The sequence below is a fragment of the Coregonus clupeaformis genome, unplaced genomic scaffold (genome assembly GCF_020615455.1).
Source record: "Coregonus clupeaformis isolate EN_2021a unplaced genomic scaffold, ASM2061545v1 scaf1055, whole genome shotgun sequence".
NCBI lineage: Eukaryota > Metazoa > Chordata > Actinopteri > Salmoniformes > Salmonidae > Coregonus > Coregonus clupeaformis.
Genome location: NW_025534509.1, coordinates 17774 through 39924, shown reverse-complemented (window position 1 = coordinate 39924; position 22151 = coordinate 17774). Strand labels below are relative to the sequence as shown.

The window sequence follows — 22151 nt, the reverse complement described above, 5'->3', positions numbered from 1 at the left end:
AATTACAGGCCTCTCTCATCTTTTTAAGTGGGAGAACTTGCACAATTGGTGGCTGACTAAATACTTTTTTCCCCCACTGTATATATATATGTGTTTGTGTTGGGTGGAGTAAATAAAACTACTAATATGTATTCCTGCGCCTGTCTTCAAATCATTATACAACGTGACAACAGGTCAAGACAAGTCGTGCATTCTATGAGCAAGTCATGTCGAGTCACAAGTTTTCTAGTCAAGTCTCAAGTCAAGTAAAAAAAAATCTACACATACGACAGACAGCCCTCTTCATTATTTTGTCTACAACACATTTTGATTAGCCTATGTAATTGTAAAATAAGGACCTTGTAGCAGTCATAAGGGCATGAAATCAGCAGAAGGCAAGGCATGTTGACATGCTCAGAGAGTGTAGATGTATTTACAGGTCTTGGTGATCTAATGGTTAAAGCGCCATATCATACAACATATACAAATATACCTGCCCATTCTGAACAGACACAGGTAGAGGGCAAGACTGTACAGCCATGAGAAACAAGATTCTCTGGTCTGATGAAACCAAGATTGAACTCTTTTTGCCTGAATCCCAAGCGTCACGTCTGGAGGAAACCTGGCACCTTCCCTACGGTGAAGCATGGTGGTGGCAGCATCATGCTGTGGGGAAGTTTTTCAGCGGTAGGGACTGGGAGACTAGTCAGGATCGAGGGAAAGATGAACAGAGCAAAGTACAGAGAGATCCTTGATGAAAACCTGCTCCAGAGCGCTCAGGACCTCAGACTGGGGCGAAGGTTCACCTTCCAACAGAACAACGACCCTAAGCACACAGCCAAGACAACGCAGGAGTGGCTTCGGGACAAGTCTCTGAATGTCCTTGAGTGGCCCAGCCAGAGCCTGACTTGAACCCGATCGAACATCTCTGGAGAGACGTGAAAATAGCTGCGCAGCAACGCTCCACATCCAACCTGACAGAGCTTGAGAGGATCTGCAGAGAAGAATGGGAGAAACACCCCAAATACAGGTGTGCCAAGCTTGTAGTGTCATACCCAATAACACTCAATGCTGTAATCGCTGCCAAAGGTGCTTCAACAAAGTACTGAGTAAAGGGTCTGAATACTTATGTAAATGTGATTTTAAAAAATATATAAATTAGCTAAAATTTCTAAAAACCTGTTTTTGCTTTGACATTATGCGGTATTGTGTGTAGATTGATGAGGGAAAAAAAACAATTTAATACATTTTAGAATAATGCTGTAAGGTAACAAAATGTGGAAAAAGTCAAGGGGTCTGAATACTTTCCGAAGGCACTGTACATTTACCACATAGGGCCTACGCATTTAAACGTGTGTAAGCAACAGGAAACATTTCAACAAGAGAAAAAAAGCACTCTGCGCAAGTGAAGAGAGTCTTCACCACAGTAATAATTCATTTTAACAACTAATTCCAAATGCACGCTTCATATGTAAATGATCAAGTTCAAGAAATTGTTAGGCCTACATACTAAAAGACCAGTAGGCCTATGCTAGTAATTGTTGCCCCATTGCTGGTGAGCTTGCAAAGTAAACAGTTCATATTATTGATCGCTATTTTTGGGGGGAGTTGCATATTTATTTATTATGGCAATCCTCTCTCTCTATAATTTGACGTTTGCGCTGCACCCGATCCTATAGCTGTACAGCAAATCAGCAATCTGTTCGCCAGCTCATCCGACCTGTGTTGATTGACAGTTTGCTGGTGCAATCAGAGTGCAGAGTGAGCGTTTCACTAACCAATCTGTTGCAACTTACATGTTTTTGTAGTTTTTTTTACAAAGGCGATGCTGCGGCTACTGTCTCTGGCTATGTGAGTAATCCACGGAGAGTCCGTGCCACAAAATAAGTGACAGAACATTACAAAACCTGGCCAGATAATATCAAGTCAGTCTCAAGTCAAAGTCAAGTCCCGAGTTTTGAGGCTTGAGTAATTAAATTTTCTATCAAGTCGAGTCTCAAGTCATCAAATTTGTGACTTGAGTCAGACAAGTCCAAGTCATGTGACAACTCTGAGGACCTGCCTTGTACAGTGGGGAGAACAAGTATTTAATACACTGCCGATTTTGCAGGTTTTCCTACTTACAAAGCATGTAGAGGTCTGTAAGTTTTATCATAGGTACACTTCAACTGTGAGAGACGGAATCTAAAACAAAAATCCAGAAAATCACATTGTATGATTTTTTAGTAATTAATTTGCATTTTAATGCATGACATAAGTATTTGATACATCAGAAAAGCAGAACTTCATATTTGGTACAGAAACCTTTGTTTGCAATTACAGAGATCATACGTTTCCTGTAGGTCTTGACCAGGTTTGCACACACTGCAGCAGGGATTTTGGCCCACTCCTCCATACAGACCACCTCCAGATCCTTCAGGTTTCGGGGCTGTCGCTGGGCAATACGGACTTTCAGCTCCCTCCAAAGATTTTCTATTGAGTTCAGGTCTGGAGACTGGCTAGGCCACTCCAGGACCTTGAGATGCTTCTTACGGAGCCACTCCTTAGTTGCCCTGGCTGTGTGTTTCGGGTCGTTGTCATGCTGGAAGACCCAGCCACGACCCCTCTTCAATGCTCTTACTGAGGGAAGGAGGTTGTTGGCCAAGATCTCGCGATACATGGCCCCATCCATCCTCCCCTCAATACGGTGCAGTCGTCCTGTCCCCTTTGCAGAAAAGCATCCCCAAAGAATGATGTTTCCACCTCCATGCTTCACGGTTGGGATGGTGTTATTGGGGTTGTACTCATCCTTCTTCTTCCTCCAAACACGGCGAGTGGAGTTAGACCAAAAAGCTCTACTTTTATCTCATCAGACCACATGACCTTCTCCCATTCCTCCTCTGGATCATCCAGATGGTCATTGGCAAACTTCAGACGGGCCTGGACATGCGCTGGCTTGAGCAGGGGGACCTTGCGTGCGCTGCAGGATTTTAATCCATGACGGCGTAGTGTGTTACTAATGGTTTTCTTTGAGACTGTGGTCCCAGCTCTCTTCAGGTCATTGACCAGGTCCTGCCGTGTAGTTCTGGGCTGATCCCTCACCATCCTCATGATCATTGATGCCCCACGAGGTGAGATCTTGCATGGAGCCCCAGACCGAGGGTGATTGACCGTCATATTGAACTTCTTCCATTTTCTAATAATTGCGCCAACAGTTGTTGCCTTCTCACCAAGCTGCTTGCCTATTGTCCTGTAGCCCATCCCAGCCTTGTGCAGGTCAACAATTTTATCCCTTATGTCCTTACACAGCTCTCTGGTCTTGGCCATTGTGGAGAGGTTGGAGTCTGTTTGATTGAGTGTGTGGACAGGTGTCTTTTATACAGGTAACGAGTTCAAACAGGTGCAGTTAATACAGGTAATGAGTGGAGAACAGGAGGGCTTCTTAAAGAAAAATTAACAGGTCTGTGAGAGCCGGAATTCTTACTGGTTGGTAGGTGATCAAATACTTATGTCATGCAATAAAATGCAAATTAATTACTTTAAAATGATACAATGTGATTTTCTGGGTTTTTGTTTCAGATTCCGTCTCTCACAGTTGAAGTGTACCTATGATGAAAATTACAGACCTCTACATGCTTTGTAAGTAGGAAAACCTGCAAAATCGGCAGTGTATCAAATACTTGTTCTCCCCACTGTATATAGTGTTGTTAAGAAGGCAGAGCAGCACTTTATTATGGACAGACCTCCCCATCTTAGCTACTGTTGCATCAACATGTTTTGACCATGACAGTTTACAATCCAGATTTACTCCAAGCAGTTTAGTCACCTCAACTTTCTCAATTTCCACATTATTCATTACAAGATTTAGATGAGATTTAGGATTTAGTGAGTGCTTTGTCCCAAATACAATGCCTTTAGGTTTTGAAATATTTAGGACTGACTTATTTCTTGCCACCCATTCTGAAACTGACTGCAGCTCTTTGTTAAGTGTTGCAGAAATGTCACTCGCTGTAGTAGCTGACGTGTAAAGTGTTGAGTCATCCGCATTCATAGACACTGGCTTTACTCAAGGCCAGTGGCATGTCATTAATAAAGATTGAAAAAAGTAAAGGCCTAGACAGCTGCCATGGGAAATTCCTGATTCTGCCTGGATTATGTTGGAGAAGCTTCCATTAAAGAACACCCTCTGTGTTCTGTTAGACAGGTAACTATTTAGCCACAATATAGCAGGGGTTGTAAAGCCATAACACATATGTTTTTCCAGCAGCAGATCAATAATGTGATCAATAATGTCAAAAGAAGCACTAAAGTCTAACAGAAAAGCTCCCACAATCTTTTCATCATCAATTTCTCTTAGCCAATCATCAGTCATTTGTGTAAGTGCCGTGCATGTTGAATGTCCTTCCCTATAAGCGTGCTGAAAGTCTGTTGTCAATTTGTTTACTGTAAAATAGCATTATATTTGCTCAAAATGTGAGGCTACTGTATTATAAAAGATAGGCCACGAGGAGAGAGACAGGGTGATCAGCCTATCCATGTAGGGCTGTGTACGGCTGGTATTTAATTAGGTCAAAGCTGAGCAGGGCCGTGTTCATTAAACGGATATGTCCAGGTAGTCCCTCCCTGTTTCAGTTTGCTTTCTTCCATTTGGTGCCAATGAACATGAAAGGCGAAGGCTTTTTGAGCGTACCGGCGCGTAGCAGGATGACCTGGTCGTCTAGGGTCAGCTCAGAGAAGTGGGGGACCCTCTTGGCCCATTCCACCAGGGTAAACAGCTGCTTGTCTGCAGCCTGGCAAATGTTGGTGACCGGGTCGTTGGGCTGGAGAGAGAAACAGAGGGAGAGAGGCTAGATTCAACCTAGGGCACAAAAGAGAGACTAGAGGCCTTTAGATCAATTTTTTTTAAAAGTGGGTCTGTGGTCTCAGAATATATTGTATAACAATAAACTGTTGGCGCAGTCACACAATCAAATGTCTAGAAATGATAATAGACAGTGTGAGGAACAGAGTAAGAGAAATTGGTATGTGTGCATCGCAGGGCCAGATGGTGGGTCACACACAGAAACACACACACATTTACCGAGCTGCCCTCGGCGCTCCCGTCGGCATGCAGCTCTGTCTTCTGCTCTATGGCCATCTCGGCCTCCAGGATCTTTTCCACCGGCATCTCCTCGTTGACGGCGCTGGTCGACTCCACCTCACTCTCCCGCTCCTTGTTCCTCTGGCGCTCTTCTTGCACGGCTACAGGGGCACAGGAAGGGCAGAGGGAAGGAGAGGGGGAAGGAGGGGAAGAGAGAGTCGGGGGAGCGAGAAGGAGAGAGGCACAGGAGGGGAGGGAGGGTGAGAGGGGAAAGAAAGGGAGCAGCAGGGAGGGAGTAGGATGGAGGGTGAAAAGAGAAAGAAAGGGCAAGAAAAGGCAGAGTGATGAGAGAGAGAGAAAGAGGGAAGCAAAGTCAAGAAAAAAAGAGAAAGGTGAGAGATAAGGGAGAGGAAATAAAAAAGGGAGGCCAAGAAAAAAGTTGAGAAAGAGAGGAATGTAAGAAAGTAAAGCAGAGAGTAAAGAATGAGACAGGTAGTGAAAGAGAGAGAGATACACAGATATGTACATTTCCCGGTTAGTTCAAACAACAATGCTTTCTTTACCTTTCACACCAGGGGTCTCAAACTCAAGGCCTGGGGGCCACATCAGGCACGCAAGCTGCATTGTTGTGGCCCCAAGACTGATATCTGATTCCCATCAGCCCTCAAGAGGATTTTCCTATTAAAATCAACCCACAATAAGGTTTATTCCTACGGCACATGACAGGTTATATCTCTTTGGAGTCACCCCAGACCACATAAACTGGCACAACAATACCAGTCATCGGTGCACCACTATCAGAGAATGCAGGGAAATATGTTAATCAGCCCCTGACACCACAGTAATATATGATGGCAATATGATTTTGCACAATGTCAGCAATACTGAGAACAGTAACACTTCAGCTCCACTATAAGCTTTGCGTTGCTTTGCCATCAGTGTCAATGTGATGTTCTACCTGCTACACAGAGCGTGTTGTTTTGAGAGGAGCAGAGGGGAAGATTGCCTTTATTCTATTGTCCCCTACCATATTTATCCATTATGCGTAAGTACAATAACTTTGGTCCAGTTTTTCGCAAGTACATTGTTGTTAGTGGTTGTACTAAATGATTGTGTAATTACACAAGTTGCTTTTGTTTAACTTGTGAACCTAGCTAGTCAACGTAGCTAGCTAGCTATTAGCTATTAGCTTCTTGACTTCATAAATCTTAGTACAATAACCAGCGGTGTATAGTCGAGGCCATATGCAACCAAAATCAACTTTATTTCTCATTATTCCAACCCACAAGATAGAATGAACGCGCGCGTCAAGAATTGAACCTCTGCGATTCTTGAGCTTGGACGCTGACATTGGACGTGATGCAACGCAAGTGCAACACGGGCAGTGAAACAGCTTTCATTGATTTCAAAGGAACCATTTCCTCAACGGCTGACGGCAATGCCGGATGCCCGATGGCTATAGTGTAGCAGGGCCGTAAGACTTACGTTGCGCCTGGTAATTTGAGTTCAGACCCCTGTTTCATACCAATACATTCTGCAACATACCTCACACAGAAATGGACCATCACAACAAAACAACATAAAATATTGTTGTTTTTCCTCGACCAAATACACATTTAGAAACATTTGCAAATTTTTTAAAAGAAAGATTGATTCAAAGTCTCGTAGGCAAGAGAGCATTGTCTTCTGTGTGGTATGGTTCATTTCTGAACATTGACAAAACTACATAACAGGTACTCTGCACTACTCCCCCCCACCAAATGAAATGCCATTCTCTCCATCTCTCTCACACACCCCCCTCCATCCCTCCCTCCCTCCCTCCTTTCTCCTTACATCTCTGTCGTTCATCTTGGACCACTACAGAAGAAGGGAGAGAGAAAGCGAGAGGAAACAAGAGGGGAGAGAGGGGGACAGGGGTTAGTGTTTACAAGGCTCTCCATCCCCCTCTCTCCACCTCTTTTTCTCGCTCTTTCCATCCCCTTTGAGTACAATCAATACTCTCCCCTTAGAAATGTATATTACAATATTCAAAGAAAATCTGAAATGCTCTTAGACATCTTTATTATACATAAATGATTTATGTGGATTTAAAACAGATATTGGAAATAGTTTCATAGCAAATAGGCTATACAACCTTTTTGTCAACAATGTCAATGTTATTTCAGCAGGACGGTTGGTGAGTGGGGGGTCTTCGGGTTAGGGTACACCTGCCCACACACAAGGTGCCCCATCCCTCTTCATTGTAGTTTCTTACTGTTCTTCATGTACCAAATCAGACCCAATTTCAATAGGGATCCTAGCTCTCCCTCACTCTTTCTGTCTTTCATCAGCCTCTCCTCTCCCTTGCTCAGGCTCGCTCTTCATATCTCCCATTGCATCCCTCTCCGTCTCTCCCTCCATTTCAAGACTTACCCTACCTGGTGATAGTGTTGCCCTTTAATAAGATATATTGAATGCGAGTTGAGGACAGCAGACTGCTAGGCTCCCCCTTACCTTCCCTCTTCATGCCACAGGCCAGGCACTTCTGGTAGCGGCAGTACTGGCAGCGGTTGCGCTGACGCTTGTCCACCAGGCAGTCCTTGTTGTCCCGGCAGGTGTAGCTCAGGTCCTTGCGCACCGTGCGCTTGAAGAAACCCTTGCAGCCCTCGCAGCTGTACACTCCATAGTGCTTACCTATAGAAACAGAGCGAGCAAGAGAGAAAGAAAGAGGAAGAGAGAATGAAAAGAAAGAGGCATGTAAAAAGACAGACAGAAATAGAGAGGGAAGAGGGGGATAGCAAAAGGAGGGAAGGTAACATTAGTAATAAAGCACTTTCAATAATTCAGGCACAAAGTCTATAGCGCATAGTTCTTCAGGTGTGATGGTAATGAAAGTACATGAAGTGTTTCGGTCCGTTTTCGTAGAAACTGAACTAGTAAATAAACCACGTAAATGCTTCGCACAGATAAGGTAGAGATCTTTATTTTATGCAGCTTTTTAAAAACATTCTATGGAGAGTTAAGGAGTAGTTCACCCCAAAACCAAGGGTTATCTGATGTTTCCATACCTCAAGTGGTATAAGTCCATGTAGCCAATGCCATCTGTTGTGTAGATCCCACTATGAACAGCAGAAATCTGACGGTGTCAATCCCAAATTCATGGGAAAAATCGACACCACCTAACTACATTTCATTCAACGCCTGTCAAATTATGTGCAGAACAATCCTTTAATAAACAAACCATATCGCACCACTAGTGCGTCTCTCTCTGACACAGACCCTAAATCCCAAATCAAAATCCCACCCTAGCCTGTCCTATAGATTGAATAGTAAAATAGATCAACTTGTCTTCTTACAGGCTGGGTGGGATTTTCACCATATTGCTTACACCATTCAATTTCTCTCCGATCCCCACAAGTGCATAGGGTCTAGGGGCCAATTTGGGACTCACCGGAGGAGCGGTCGCCGCAGATAGCACACAGGCGCTTTTGGGAGAGCATGGGGCCCCCTGGGCTGTGGCCCCCCAGCCCGAACGGAGGCTTCACGTCGTCCGAGCTGCTGACCGCGTGCAGTCCCGACATGGACACTGTGGAGTTGATCTGGAGGCCGAGAGAAAGGGGGAGGATAGGGACAGAAGTGAGAGGGGAAATATTGAATTGAAGGAGGTATGATGCAGAGTTGTCATAAAATAAGACACATAAAAAAGCATCATTACTTTCATGCATTTAACAATCACATACATATTGCCAGTTATCTTTTTGAGTGGGCTGATTGATCAGTATTAAAGCGACATTCAATTTCCCGTTCGCACACCGAGGCATCATCGGCGGAGAAAGAAAGGAGCATCTGGACCCTGCCTCCCTCGCCCTCAATGCAAGAGAGATTACAGAGCACTTCTCAACATCACCAGCTTAAGCAGGTTAAGTCTCAGGGCATCCTCATAGCCTGATTAATTTATGAGGACGTTTGAGGAGAATCAGAGGCAAAAAGTGAAATGGGGGGAGGAGAAAGAGAAAAAGCAAGGGAGGGAGAGGAGGAGAAATAACACTGAGAAGGACCATCTGACATGAGAGGGGATAGAGGGAATAAAACTAAAAAGATAGTGAAAAGAAGAAGTGGTGATGGGGGGGGGGTCTCACTTCTGCACTCCTGGTATACATATTGATCTGTGAAGCAGAAAGAAAGGGATAACGTAAATGGCAGGGGAGGAAAGAAAGAGAGGGGCACTCAGGGAAGAAAGAGAGGGGCACTCAGGAAAGAAAGAGAGGGGCACTCAGGGAAGAAAGAAAGGGGCACTCAGGGAAGAAAGAGAGGGGCACTCAGGAAAGAAAGAGGGGCACTCAGGAAAGAAAGAGAGGGGCACTCAGGAAAGAAAGAGAGGGGCACTCAGGGAAGAAAGAGGGGCACTCAGGGAAGAAAGAGGGGCACTCAGGGAAGAAAGAGAGGGGCACTCAGGGAAGAAAGAGAGGGGCACTCAGGGAAGAAAGAGAGGGGCACTCAGGAAGAAAGAGAGGGGCACTCAGGGAAGAAAGAGAGGGGCACTCAGGGAAGAAAGAGAGGGGCACTCAGGGAAGAAAGAGAGGGGCACTCAGGGAAGAAAGAGAGGGGCACTCAGGGAAGAAAGAGAGGGGCACTCAGGGAAGAAAGAGAGGGGCACTCAGGGGAAGAAAGAGGGGGCACTCAGGGAAGAAAGAGAGGGGCACTCAGGGAAGAAAGAGAGGGGCACTCAGGGAAGAAAGAGAGGGGCACTCAGGGAAGAAAGAGAGGGGCACTCAGGGAAGAAAGAGAGGGGCACTCAGGGAAGAAAGAGAGGGGCACTCAGGGAAGAAAGAGGGGCACTCAGGGAAGAAAGAGAGGGGCACTCAAGAATGGACAGTATGGGTATTTGTTTGGATATTCACTACTATGCTGCCCCTTGGACAAATCATTTTGTGCCTAGATTAAAACAAAAAAATCGACATAATGTTTGCAGATGCACATACAGTGGGGAGAACAAGTATTTGATACACTGCCGATTTTGCAGGTTTTCCTACTTAAAGCATGTAGAGGTCTGTAATTTTTATCATAGGTACACTTCAACTGTGAGAGACGGAATCTAAAACAAAAATCCAGAAAATCACATTGTATGATTTTTAAGTAATTAATTTGGATTTTATTGCATGACATAAGTATTTGATACATCAGAAAAGCAGAACTTAATATTTGGTACAGAAACCTTTGTTTGCAATTACAGAGATCATACGTTTCCTGTAGGTCTTGACCAGGTTTGCACACACTGCAGCAGGGATTTTGGCCCACTCCTCCATACAGACCTTCTCCAGATCCTTCAGGTTTCGGGGGCTGTCGCTGGGCAATACGGACTTTCAGCTCCCCTCCAAATATTTTCTATTGGGTTCAGGTCTGGAGACTGGCTAGGCCACTCCAGGACCTTGAGATGCTTCTTACGGAGCCACTCCTTAGTTGCCCTGGCTGTGTGTTTCGGGTCGTTGTCATGCTGGAAGACCCAGCCACGACCCATCTTCAATGCTCTTACTGAGGGAAGGAGGTTGTTGGCCAAGATCTCGCGATACATGGCCCCATCCATCCTCCCCTCAATACGGTGCAGTCGTCCTGTCCCCTTTGCAGAAAAGCATCCCCAAAGAATGATGTTTCCACCTCCATGCTTCACGGTTGGGATGGTGTTCTTGGGGTTGTACTCATCCTTCTTCTTCCTCCAAACACGGCGAGTGGAGTTTAGACCAAAAGCTCAATTTTGTCTCATCAGACCACATGACCTTCTCCCATTCCTCCTCTGGATCATCCAGATGGTCATTGGCAAACTTCAGACGGGCCTGGACATGCGCTGGCTTGAGCAGGGTCGACCTTGCATGCGCTGCAGGATTTTAATCCATGACGGCGTAGTGTGTTACTAATGGTTCTCTTTGAGACTGTGGTCCCAGCTCTCTTCAGGTCATTGACCAGGTCCTGCCGTGTAGTTCTGGGCTGATCCCTCACCTTCCTCATGATCATTGATGCCCCACGAGGTGAGATCTTGCATGGAGCCCCAGACCGAGGGTGATTGACCATCATCTTGAACTTCTTCCATTTTCTAATAATTGCGCCAACAGTTGTTGCCTTCTCACCAAGCTGCTTGCCTATTGTCCTGTAGCCCATTCCAGCCTTGTGCAGGTCTACAATTTTATCCCTGATGTCCTTACACAGCTCTCTGGTCTTGGCCATTGTGGAGAGGTTGGAGTCTGTTTGATTGAGTGTGTGGACAGGTGTCTTTTATACAGGTAACGAGTTCAAACAGGTGCAGTTAATACAGGTAATGAGTGGAGAACAGGAGGGCTTCTTAAAGAAAAACTAACAGGTCTGTGAGAGCCGGAATTCTTACTGGTTGGTAGGTGATCAAATACTTACGTCATGCAATTAATTACTTAAAAATCATACAATGTGATCTTCTGGATTTTTTTTGTGTACCTATGATAAAAAGTACAGACCTCTACATGCTTTGTAAGTAGGAAAACCTGCAAAATCAGCAGTGTATCAAATACTGTACTTTGTGCATGTGAATTTATGTTTTTTTATGTATATCTTTCATGGAAATATTGCAGAATATGTTCCCTATTTTCTAGTCATACAAAGGAGGATAGGGAGAGTTTGACCTTTTGATGTGGTTTTGAGGGCAACCAATGATTCATCCACTGACACCCTTGATCTAAAATGTAATAATTGAATCACTACCGAATTCATTTAATATTTTGTGAGGTTTTAAAAGTCAGAACGCGTTCAAAGTGTACGACCGAGAGACAAATAGCCTACTTCTACCATACTAACTAAGAGCAGGGCAAAGTACCCAAATAATGCTGTTTCATGGTTGATTTTGCAGACAAAAATATAATTGTTACCTGGACTTTTAAGAATTACAATATCTATACAATATCTATACTGAACAAAAATATAAAACGCAACATGTAAAGTGTTGGTCCCATGTTGCATGAGCTGAAATAATGGATTCCATAAATTCTCCATACGCACAAAAAACGTACTTCTCTAAAATGTAGTGCACAAATTTGTACACATCCCTGTTAGTGAGCATTTCTCCTTTGCCAACATAATCCATCCATCTGACAGGTGTGGCATATCAAGAAGCTGATTAAACAGCATGATCATTACACAGGTGCACCTTGTGCTGGGGACAATAAAATGCTCACCTTCGATGGCCACTAGCAAGCTGGAGAAATGTGCTCTTCACGATTTAATCCCGGTTTCAACAAGGCAGATGGCAGACAGCGTGTATGGCGTCGTGTGGGCGAGCGGTTTGCTGATTTCAATTTTGTGAACAGAGTTCCCCATGGTAGCGGTGGGGTTATGGTATGGGCAGGCATAAGCTACGGACAACGAACACAATTGCATTTTATCTATGGCAATTTGAATGCACAGCGATAACTTGACAAGATCCTGAGGCCCATTGTCGTGCCATTCATCCGCCGCCATCACCTCATGATGATAATACACTGCCCCATGTCGCAAGGATCTATACACAATTCCTGGAAGCTGAAAATGTCCCAGTTTTTCCATTGCCTGCATACTCACCAGACCCATTGAGCATGTTTGGGAAGCTTTGGATTGACATGTACGACAGCGTGTTCCAGTTCCCACCAATATCCCGCAACTTCGCAAAGCCATTGAAGGAGTGGGACATTCCACAGGCCACAAACAGCCTGATCAGTTAACTCTATGCAAAGGAGATGTCGCGCTGCATGAGGCAAATGGTGGTCACACCAGATACTGACTGGTTTTCTGATCCACCCCCCTACCTTTTTTAAAAAATGACTGGGAATACAGACGCATATCTGTATTCCCAGTCATGTGAAATCCATAGATTAGGGCCTAATGAATTTATTTCAATTGACTGATTGAAATTGTTGCATGTTGCGTTTATATTTTTGTTCAGTGTAGATATGTATTGTTTCACATTTGCCTTTGGTAGTTCTCCGCAATTTCACTTGACCTACAGGGCTGGGAATTGCCAGGGACCTCACGATACGATATTATCACAACGCTAAGCTGTCGATACGATATGTATTGCGATTCTCACGATTCTATACATATTGCAATTCGATACTGTGATTTTATTGCGATTCAATGTTCCAAACACATTGCTCACCTTACAGTGCCTACGGAAAGTATTCAGACCCCTTGATTTTTTCCACATTTTGTTACGTTACAGCCTTATTCTAAAATTGATTAAATAGTTTTTTTGCCTTCATCAATCTACACACAATACCCCATGATGACAAAGCAAAAACTGGTTTGTAGAATAAAAATATATATCACATTTACATATGTATTCAGACCCTTTACTCAGTACTTTGTTGAAGCACCTTTTGGCAGCGATTACAGCAGAGTGCTCTTGGGTATGACATTACAAGCTTGGCTCATCTGTATTTGGGGAGTTTCTCCCATTCTTCTCTGCAGATCCTCTCAAGCTCTGTCATGTTGGATGGACAGCGTTGCTGCACAGCTATTTTCAGGTCTCTCCAGAGATGTTCAATCGGGTTCAAGTCCGGGCTCTGGCTGGGCCACTCAAGGACATTCAGAGACTTGTCCCGAAGCCACTCCTGCGTTCTCTTGGCTGTGTGCTTAGGGTCGTTGTCCTGTTGGAAGGTGAACCTTCGCCCCAGTGTGAGGTCCTGAGCACTCTGGAGTAGGTTTTCATTAAGGATCTCTCTGTACTTTGCTCCGTTCATCTTTGCCTCGATCCTGACTAGTCTCCCAGTCCCTGCCGCTGAAAAACATCCCCACAGCATGATGCTGCCACCACCATGCTTCACTATAGGGATGGTGCCAGGTTTCCTCCAGATGTGACGCTTGGGATTCAGGCCAAAGAGTTCAATCTTGGTTTCATCAGACCAGAGAATCTTGTTTCTCATGGTCTGAGAGTCTTTAGGTGCCTTTTGGCAAACTCCAAGCGGGCTGTCATGTGCCTTTTACTGAGGAGTGGCTTCCGTCTGGCCACTCCACCATAAATAAGGTATTTCTGCTTTGTTTTTTGTTTTCGCTTTGTCATTATGGGGTAGTGTGTGTAGAATGCTGAGGATTATTATATTTAGAATAAGGCTGTAAAGTAACAAAATGTGGAAAAAGTAAAGGGGTCTGAATACTTTCCGAAGCCACTGTATGTCTGCTGCAGAGGGACAAGACAGAGCCATGATAATTCGAGTTGTCATCAGTCATGTAAATAAAAGTGCTGAAAACAAAAATTAGCGCCCTATTTAAAAATAATATGGAGAACAAGTTATGAAGGAAAAATACTGAAGTTTTGGTGCAGGTATAGCCAACTAGCACACAAATAATATTGCCAAAACGATACAATATATAGTCCAAAATAATATCCCGATATGTAACTGTATCGAATTTACCCCCATCACTATTACCTACAACATAAATCACAGTATATTGCACATTTTGGGGGCCATAAAATAGCAGCCAAGGACCTATTCTTTATTTACCATAAAAGTGCACTCAACAAGTGATATTCTTCTCAACCAATCACCAAGAGAGGCTGGTAGAGCACGGCGCTTGTAACGCCAAGGTAGTGGGTTCGATCCCCGGGACCACCCATACACAAAAAAATAAAAATGTATGCACGCATGACTGTAAGTCGCTTTGGATAAAAGCGTCTGCTAAATGGCATATTATTATTATTAACTATTGATTAATTGACTGCAGCCTATAAAGTCACACTTGGTTCTCACAGGCCACTACTGTAAAGCAGCATTTATTGACCCATGACGCCAACTTCCCATCTCTGAATGGCCCTGAGAGGTGATGGATGAAAGATAATGCAGAAGGAGAGGAGTGGTAGAATAGAAGTGTTAGCTACCTGTCTGGAACTCAGGGCTCACCTGGGGGCTGCTAATGGGGCCGTAGCCCACAGAGGGTGTCCCGGGCAGGCAGGGCGACCCCAAAGAGGAGCTGATGACGGAGAAGGGCGAGCCCATGCTGCTGATGGGGCTGTTGACGGCCGAGGTGATGGGCGGCAGAGACGTCATGGCGGCAGCTGTGGGGGTCAGGAGGGGTGAGCGCTGGCCCGAGGGAGGGGAGGACACAGAGGAGCTGTCTGGGCTGCGGGAATCTGGTGAACATGACAGGGATTACATGGCAGAGAGTAATGATACCCTACATACAACTCAAGTTTAAGAAAATATAATTATTGAGTTTCCCTCGCTACAATTAAGTTAGTCGCCATACCCTAGCTCAACACCAACAATTTAAAATAGGCCACCAAAATACTTCCAATCCCGATTAAAAGGCAAATACAGTGTAGCGAAGTGGTCACCAACTGGTAGATCTTCAAGACATTTCTAGTCGATCACCAAAACTTTCTGTAGAAAATACCAAAATAAAGGCTTGCGCTCCTTTTATTTTTGTATTCGTGTTGGGGTGATGGCGGTGGTGCACTTCATTCAAAAGCCAAGCACACCGGGTAGGCAAAGTGTTCCCATTTTTTACCATTTAATTTGTCTGAAAAACAAACTCCGCCTACCTGGCAGACCGGGAGATCTACATTTACATTTACATTTTAGTCATTTAGCAGACGCTCTTATCCAGAGCGACTTACATGAGAAATTAGGGTAAGTGCCTTGCTCAAGGGCACATCGACAGATTTTTCACCTAGTCGGCTCGGGGATTAGAACCAGCAACCTTTCGGTTACTGGCACAACGCTCTTAACCACTAAGCTACCTGCCGCCCTTTGATCTGTGGCTAAACCGCGTATGCCTACTGCGCTGGCCAATCGGAAAGCTTACAACGCCGCGTATGGCTTCCACGACCCCAGCAAAGTTTGATACTAGCCTATGTGAGATTTCATAACTTTAAAACCATGACCAGAGAGAGACTGTCAAAAAATACAGCAAAGAGCTCCTGTTATAAGTGAGTTCATGTCTAAGTTTATTCAGCACTGTCAACACTGTTTTTATTTAACAATATAACAAAACATAAAACACGCTTCTCCCTACTATGAGTAGCCAAGTGTATCGATAGCCCTGCATTTTTATTCTTATTAGCGGCTCGTCGTGTCTATTTTAATATTGATGAATATTTCACTTTCTCTGGTCATAGGAACAACATACATTTGTGCATGAGGCAGATGAGGGGCGACTCAAGTTTAGCCATCAGGTGGAAGACGATATCCCCTCTCTCTGGTCAGTCTCACCGGAGGAAAGGAAGGAGAGAGCAGGGACCGTGAGAGGCGGACCCTCTGCTGCTCTCTCCCTCCCTCTGCTGAGACTAATGCCGTGTTCAAAACAACTGGCAACCCGACATCAGTGCGTTCAAGACAACTGGGAACTCAGGAAAAAAGTCATGTTAAAAAACAAATCTGAGCGGTAGATCTTGGCTTGCTTTTTGACTGCGAAAGTGATCTTGACTCAGAAAAGGTAGGTGACCACCGGTGTAGCGGTACCAGTGGACTGGCTTTAGGACCATGCGGATGGCTCAGAGCAGGGTGGGAAGGCTGCTTTTTTAACCCGGTGCTATTTGCTTAATGACGTGTGTTTGTAGAATGTTAAGTTCCCTATCGACTGAGGTGAATAAAGTTACAGCAGCCAAGGTGATAATGGCTGGAGTCAATTTATAATTTTATTTTTTGGCCATTTGGAGTTTTTAAAGTGTAGAAATACAGTAAATGTGCTTCAACTTTATAATAAGCACCTCCCCACATGTCACTTTGCCATACCCTAGGTTCAGCTGAAATGACACTAGGCCTTATATATCAATTGGAATAATTCTGTATAAGCAATAATTAATAACAGCAACCACGTTTCCATCCAAGCATTTGCGGTGGAAATGCCTAAATGTGAAAATATTGATATCATAACCATCATATCGAAGTCATGCGATGATATGCTGTGTGGTCCTCCCACTACGAATCGGGAAAGCATGCAGTTTATTAGGCTACAGATGAAATAAGTTCACAGGGTGGTGAATGTGCAAGGTGATGATGAGCTTGATGCTCCTTTCCAATAAATATCGAGGGTCTTATTCTGATGACATGATGATCGATGCTTGGCTGCCGTTTGATTTGTATACAAATAATGTCGCTCTTATCCATAATAATCTCATAATGTAGGTAGCCTACCTGTACTGTATATGCGTGCTGTTGGCTAGAGCACATGTACCAAGACCAGAGTGGACACATTTGCTATATAACGGTTTTTGTGACAAAACCATCAGTAGGAGTTGAAAATGCGATGGAAACCACTTGTATTTTTTTTTTACTTGTACATGGGAATTTGACGGCAAAAGTGATTTTTATGTGCACTACGTCATCACGCACAGCCTTTTAGCCACACAAACAAATTTTGATGGAAACATCTCTGGTGGGTAAAATGTTGCAGATTTTAGAATACTTGGAAACCTAGCTAGTATACACACCCCTTGACATTTTCCACATTGTTGTGTTACAAAGTGGGATTAAAATGCATTTAAACTGTCAACAATCTACACAAAATACTAATGTCAAAGTTGAAGAACAATTCACTTTTTTTTTTATAATGGGAAAGAAAACAGAATATATCTTGATTAGATAAGTACTCAACCCCAAGTCAATACATGTTAGAATCCCCTTTGGCAGCTATTACAGCCGTGAGTCTGTCTGGGTAAGTCTAAGATATTTGCAGACATGGATTGTACAATATTTGCCCGTAATTCTTTAACAAAATATTCAGGTTCTGTCAAGTTGGTTGTTGATCATTGCTAGACTGCCATTTTCAAGTCTTGCCATAGATTTCCAAGCAGATTTAAGTCAAAACCGTAACTAGGCCACTCAAGAACAGTCAATGTCATCTTGGTGAGTAACTCCAGTCTATATTTGGCCTTGTGTTTTAGGTAATTGTCCTGCTGAATTTGTCTCCAAGTGTCTGGTGGAAAGCAGACTGAACCAGGTTTTCCTCTAGGATTTTGCCTGTGCTTAGCTCTATTCCGTCTTTTTATCCAAAAAAAACTCCCTAGTCCTTGCCGATGACAAGAATACCCATAAAATGATGCAGCTACCACCATGCTTGAAAATATGAAGAGTGGTACTCAGTCATGTGTTAGATTTGCCCCAAACATAACTTTCTGTCCTGAATACAAAGTGTTAATTTCTTAGCAACATTTTTTGCAGTATTACTTTAGTGCCATATTGCAAACAGGATGCATGTTTTTGAATATTTCTATTCTGTACAGCCTTCCTCATTTATGTTAGTATTGTGGAGTAACTACAATGTTGTTGATCCATCCTCAGTTCTCTTATAACAGCCATTAAACTCTAACTGATTTAAAATCACCATTAGCCTCATGGTGAAATTCCTGAGCAGTTTTCTTCCTCTTTGGCAACTAGAGTTAGGAAGGGCGCCTGTATCTTTGTAGTGACACACCATCCAAAGTGTAATTAATAAATGTCTGCTTCCATTTTTTACCCCATCTACCAATAGGTGCCCTTCTTTGCAAACCATTGGAAAACTTCCCTGGTCTTTGTGCTTGAAATTCACTGCTCGACTGAGGGACCTTACAATTATCTGTATGTGTCGGGTACAGCAATGGGGCAGTCATTTAAAAATCATGTTAAACACTATTATTGTACACAGAGTGAGTCCATGCAACTTATTTAGCACATTTCTACTCCTGAACTTATTTAGGCTTGCCATAATAAAAGGGTTGAATACTTGACTCAAGACATTTCAGCTTTTCATTTTTTATTAATTTGTAAACATTTCTAAAAACAAAATTACACTTTGACATTATAGGGTACTGTGTGTAGATCAGCGACAAATCTAAATGTAATATATTTTAAATTCAGGCTGTAACACAATGTGGAAAAAGTAAAGGGGGGGGGTACTTTCTGAAGGCACTAAGGTAGAAAACAAAATTCAGCAACAATACATTAAAATGAAGATTCTTTTTGTTTTCAATATACATCAAACCATTACCTACTAATACAAAACACACAAGACTTTAAGCAGATTAAGCAATCAAACATAAAAAGCTAGCTCGGATAGGTAGGACTTTAGTTGTGTTTTAAACAAGGAAATTGAAGCTGCCTCCTTGACATGTGTAGTTAACCCATGCTGCACAGGGTTGTAGCTGGTGTGACCAGCCTGTTAGAGTCTGACAATCGTAGTGTGCGTGCTGGAGAATAGTTCTCTATAAGTTGGCATATGTATTTAGGTGCATCACCTTTGAGGGCCTTAAAAGGTGAGCAGCAAGAATCTTACATTTGATGCTGTATTGAACAGGAAGACAATGGAGGTTGAATAAAGCCAAGTAGTCTGATTAATCAGTAATTAAACAATTGGTATCTGTAATTAAACAATTGGTATACACAGCCTGAAACTAATGACTGCAAAATTGTGTAAATGTTCCTTACAAGCCAGAATGTTTAATAAAATTACATTTGAACACTCTAACGGTTGTCCGTGGTGTTGGTCCTTCAGATGGTCGAAATATGAGACAAAATATCTACAGAAAAGTATAGTTTATTGTTAAGAGCGCCGGTACTGAAGTTTCTATTATCACCTGGCACGTGCAAAACCATGTAAATACCTGATGACTTCAGTTAGTATGTACGCATCACGTGCACACGTTGGCTCATGACCGAAGGCATGTGCACAAGATGGAAGTACATGCACGCAATGCATGCATACTAACTGAAGTCAAGTTTCAAGTTTGATTAGTTGTATGTACGGGATACACATGGTATACACGGTCCAACTAAATGCTTACTTGCAGGTTTCTTCTCAACAATGCAACAATATGAAATAATAAAATATAAGAATACAACCAAAGTAAATGACTCAGTAGAATAGTTAATACAGGAAGGCACAATGTATAGTCCAATATTTACAAGTGCTTAGGGCAAGGGAGGATTGGGGGGCAAGTGTTTAAATTGTGCAGTAATCATAATAAAAGTCTGGTAGCAGCAGTTGTGATGTATGAGTGGATATCTGTGTGCATGTGTGCTAAGGTGCGGAGAGTCAGTGCAGGTGGTCAGTCCTGTTCAACTGTTCAGTAGTCTCATGGCTTGAAACTGTCTTGGAGCCTGTTTATATCAGACATGCTCCAATACTGTCTGCCCGACGGTAGGGGAGTGAACACCTTGGAGCTGGGGGTCCTTGATGCTGCTGGCCTTCCTCAGGCACCGTTTTGAGTAGACATCCTGGATAGGTAGGAGCACGGTCCCAATTATGTACTTGTGTCAGCTGGTGTTTACATGGTTTTGCGCATGTGCCAGGTGATAGAAATGTCAAATTCAGTACCGGCACTCTAAAGAGTTGGGTAAACAATACTTTCCTATCAAATGTCGACCATCTGAAGGACCAACACCACAGACAACCGGTAGAGTAAGTTCAAATATACTTTTATTCAACATTCTGGCTTGTAAGAATATTTACACAATTTAGCGGTATATACCAATAATTGTGTATTAGATGCTGATTAATCAGACAAAATTGGGGTGATATGGGTTTTGTGTAGTTTGTGAGCATCCTTGTAGCTATAGCTAACTAAGCTATTCAGTTTGGTAGCTTTGTAAGTTGTTATGCCTTGATTGAGCCAATGCAAATATTGTCAGAAAGCATCGTTAATGCACTACCTAACTAGTATAGTTGACCACTGCAGCTGGAACTTAAAGACAAAATGTAAACGTGGCTTGATAGCTAGCGAACTTCATTCGAAAACATCGGTGGCATTCTCTTACCTCTGCTGTCGCCCATGACTGCCTTCTTGGTGGAAAAGACGTGCTGGAACACCGATAGACGTGCTTCAATCACCCTGCTATCTAACTCAAGACCGCGGACTGAGTGAGGCCCGGGCCAGAGTCGTTTTTGAGTTACCAAAAACAGGGCTGAAAAAAATCCAAAAATAAACACATTTAGGAAATAAGAAGCAAATGTCTACATTTGGCATCAGACCCGTGCGTTTGACAGCCAAGGTTTTCCTAACATGAGCCTGAGCACCCATTCTCATTAGTTTGTGTGCATTTTGGCCAAGAAGAAGCATATCGTTTGCAGGATAACTAGCCTAGGCCCGACTGGGTAACAAAACAAGCTTATAACAAACCACTTAGCTAGCTAACGTTAGCTATCTAAAATTACTACTAACTATCTAGCTAAATTGCTACAAACGCGGAGTCAACAAAATATTCGCCTATAGACAGTGCAGCCATAGAGGAATGACCGTTTTGTATCATTGGTACAGCTAGCAACCGCGCTAGCGTAGTGCAACAACCGACCGGAGAAAACTCGCAAGTGATAGATAGTTGGTCAGTTTGGAAACAATTCAACAGATTATCTATTCATTTCCCCCAACAGTAAGATATAACGTTAATACTAAAACTATGCTATGCATCAACAATAATTATAGCTAGCTACTAACGTGTTTGACAGTGCAGTTTCTTCGCATGAAATATGGTGGTCGGTCAGGCAGGCAGGCCACGAGTTCTTCCTCTCCTCTCTCCACACTTTCCTTCGTCGTCAGCCCACCCGCCCCCTGCCCTGCAGCCTGTGGTTGACTGAGTAGCTACTGTACCAAAGACAGTACAGTATGAAGAGGTTTTCAAATAAAATAAAATAGTATACATCTGAATGTCTATAATGAGCATTATGATGCATTTACATGACACTACAATAACATACAGCCAGGTTCCCCATTAACATTACATGGGGAATATTTAAACAATGTAACTGAATGTCTAGAATTGAAACAATATTCAAAATTCTAAAAGTTGGCCAAACTCTAAATATATGGCTCTGGGCAGAAACTGCTTCTCCAATACACTGGTTGGTTGTTTAGCCACAAAACTGACACGTGTGCAAATGAGCAAAACAGACGGGGTTGGTTTAGATTCTTGACAACATATTTCCTCTCCAATGTTTATTGAAAACATAAATAAATGAACAACGAGCATTTCTCTCAAATACATCGTTACAATTTTAACCATATTAGCATACACTTGACATCAGTCAACACCTCAAAACAAGAAATGGTATCAAGAACAAGATCAAACTAGATGGTAACTTTACAAGTAAAGTTGTGGTGCTTGTTTTAACGCATTAAACGTATTTTTGTGGTAATGGAATAAATTAAAAAAGTTTTACTATACTATTT

The 22151-nt window shown here is 43.1% G+C and overlaps 1 protein-coding gene across 11 annotated transcripts in view; it reads right to left on the bottom strand.

Moving 5' to 3' along the window:
• Nucleotides 1–21579, bottom strand: part of LOC121571585 (retinoic acid receptor RXR-beta-A) — a 34696-nt gene extending 13117 nt beyond the window's left edge. For 2 of the 11 annotated variants that reach the window (XM_045217424.1, XM_045217430.1), the window contains exons 1-7: nucleotides 16139–16266; nucleotides 14911–15140; nucleotides 8469–8616; nucleotides 7532–7711; nucleotides 6872–6895; nucleotides 5033–5199; nucleotides 4649–4778 (exon numbers count right to left, since the gene is read on the bottom strand). In XM_045217424.1, coding sequence (XP_045073359.1) covers nucleotides 4649–4778; nucleotides 5033–5199; nucleotides 6872–6895; nucleotides 7532–7711; nucleotides 8469–8616; nucleotides 14911–15140; nucleotides 16139–16181 — 922 coding nt within the window. In that variant the 5' untranslated portion in view covers nucleotides 16182–16266. Of the gene's footprint in view, nucleotides 1–4648; nucleotides 4779–5032; nucleotides 5200–6871; nucleotides 6896–7531; nucleotides 7712–8468; nucleotides 8617–14910; nucleotides 15141–16138; nucleotides 16267–20742; nucleotides 20890–21419 lie in introns of those variants that run through there. The other 9 variants (XM_045217425.1, XM_045217431.1, XM_045217426.1 and 6 more) reach the window with 6 other exon arrangements.
• Between the last annotated feature and the right edge of the window lie 572 nt (nucleotides 21580–22151).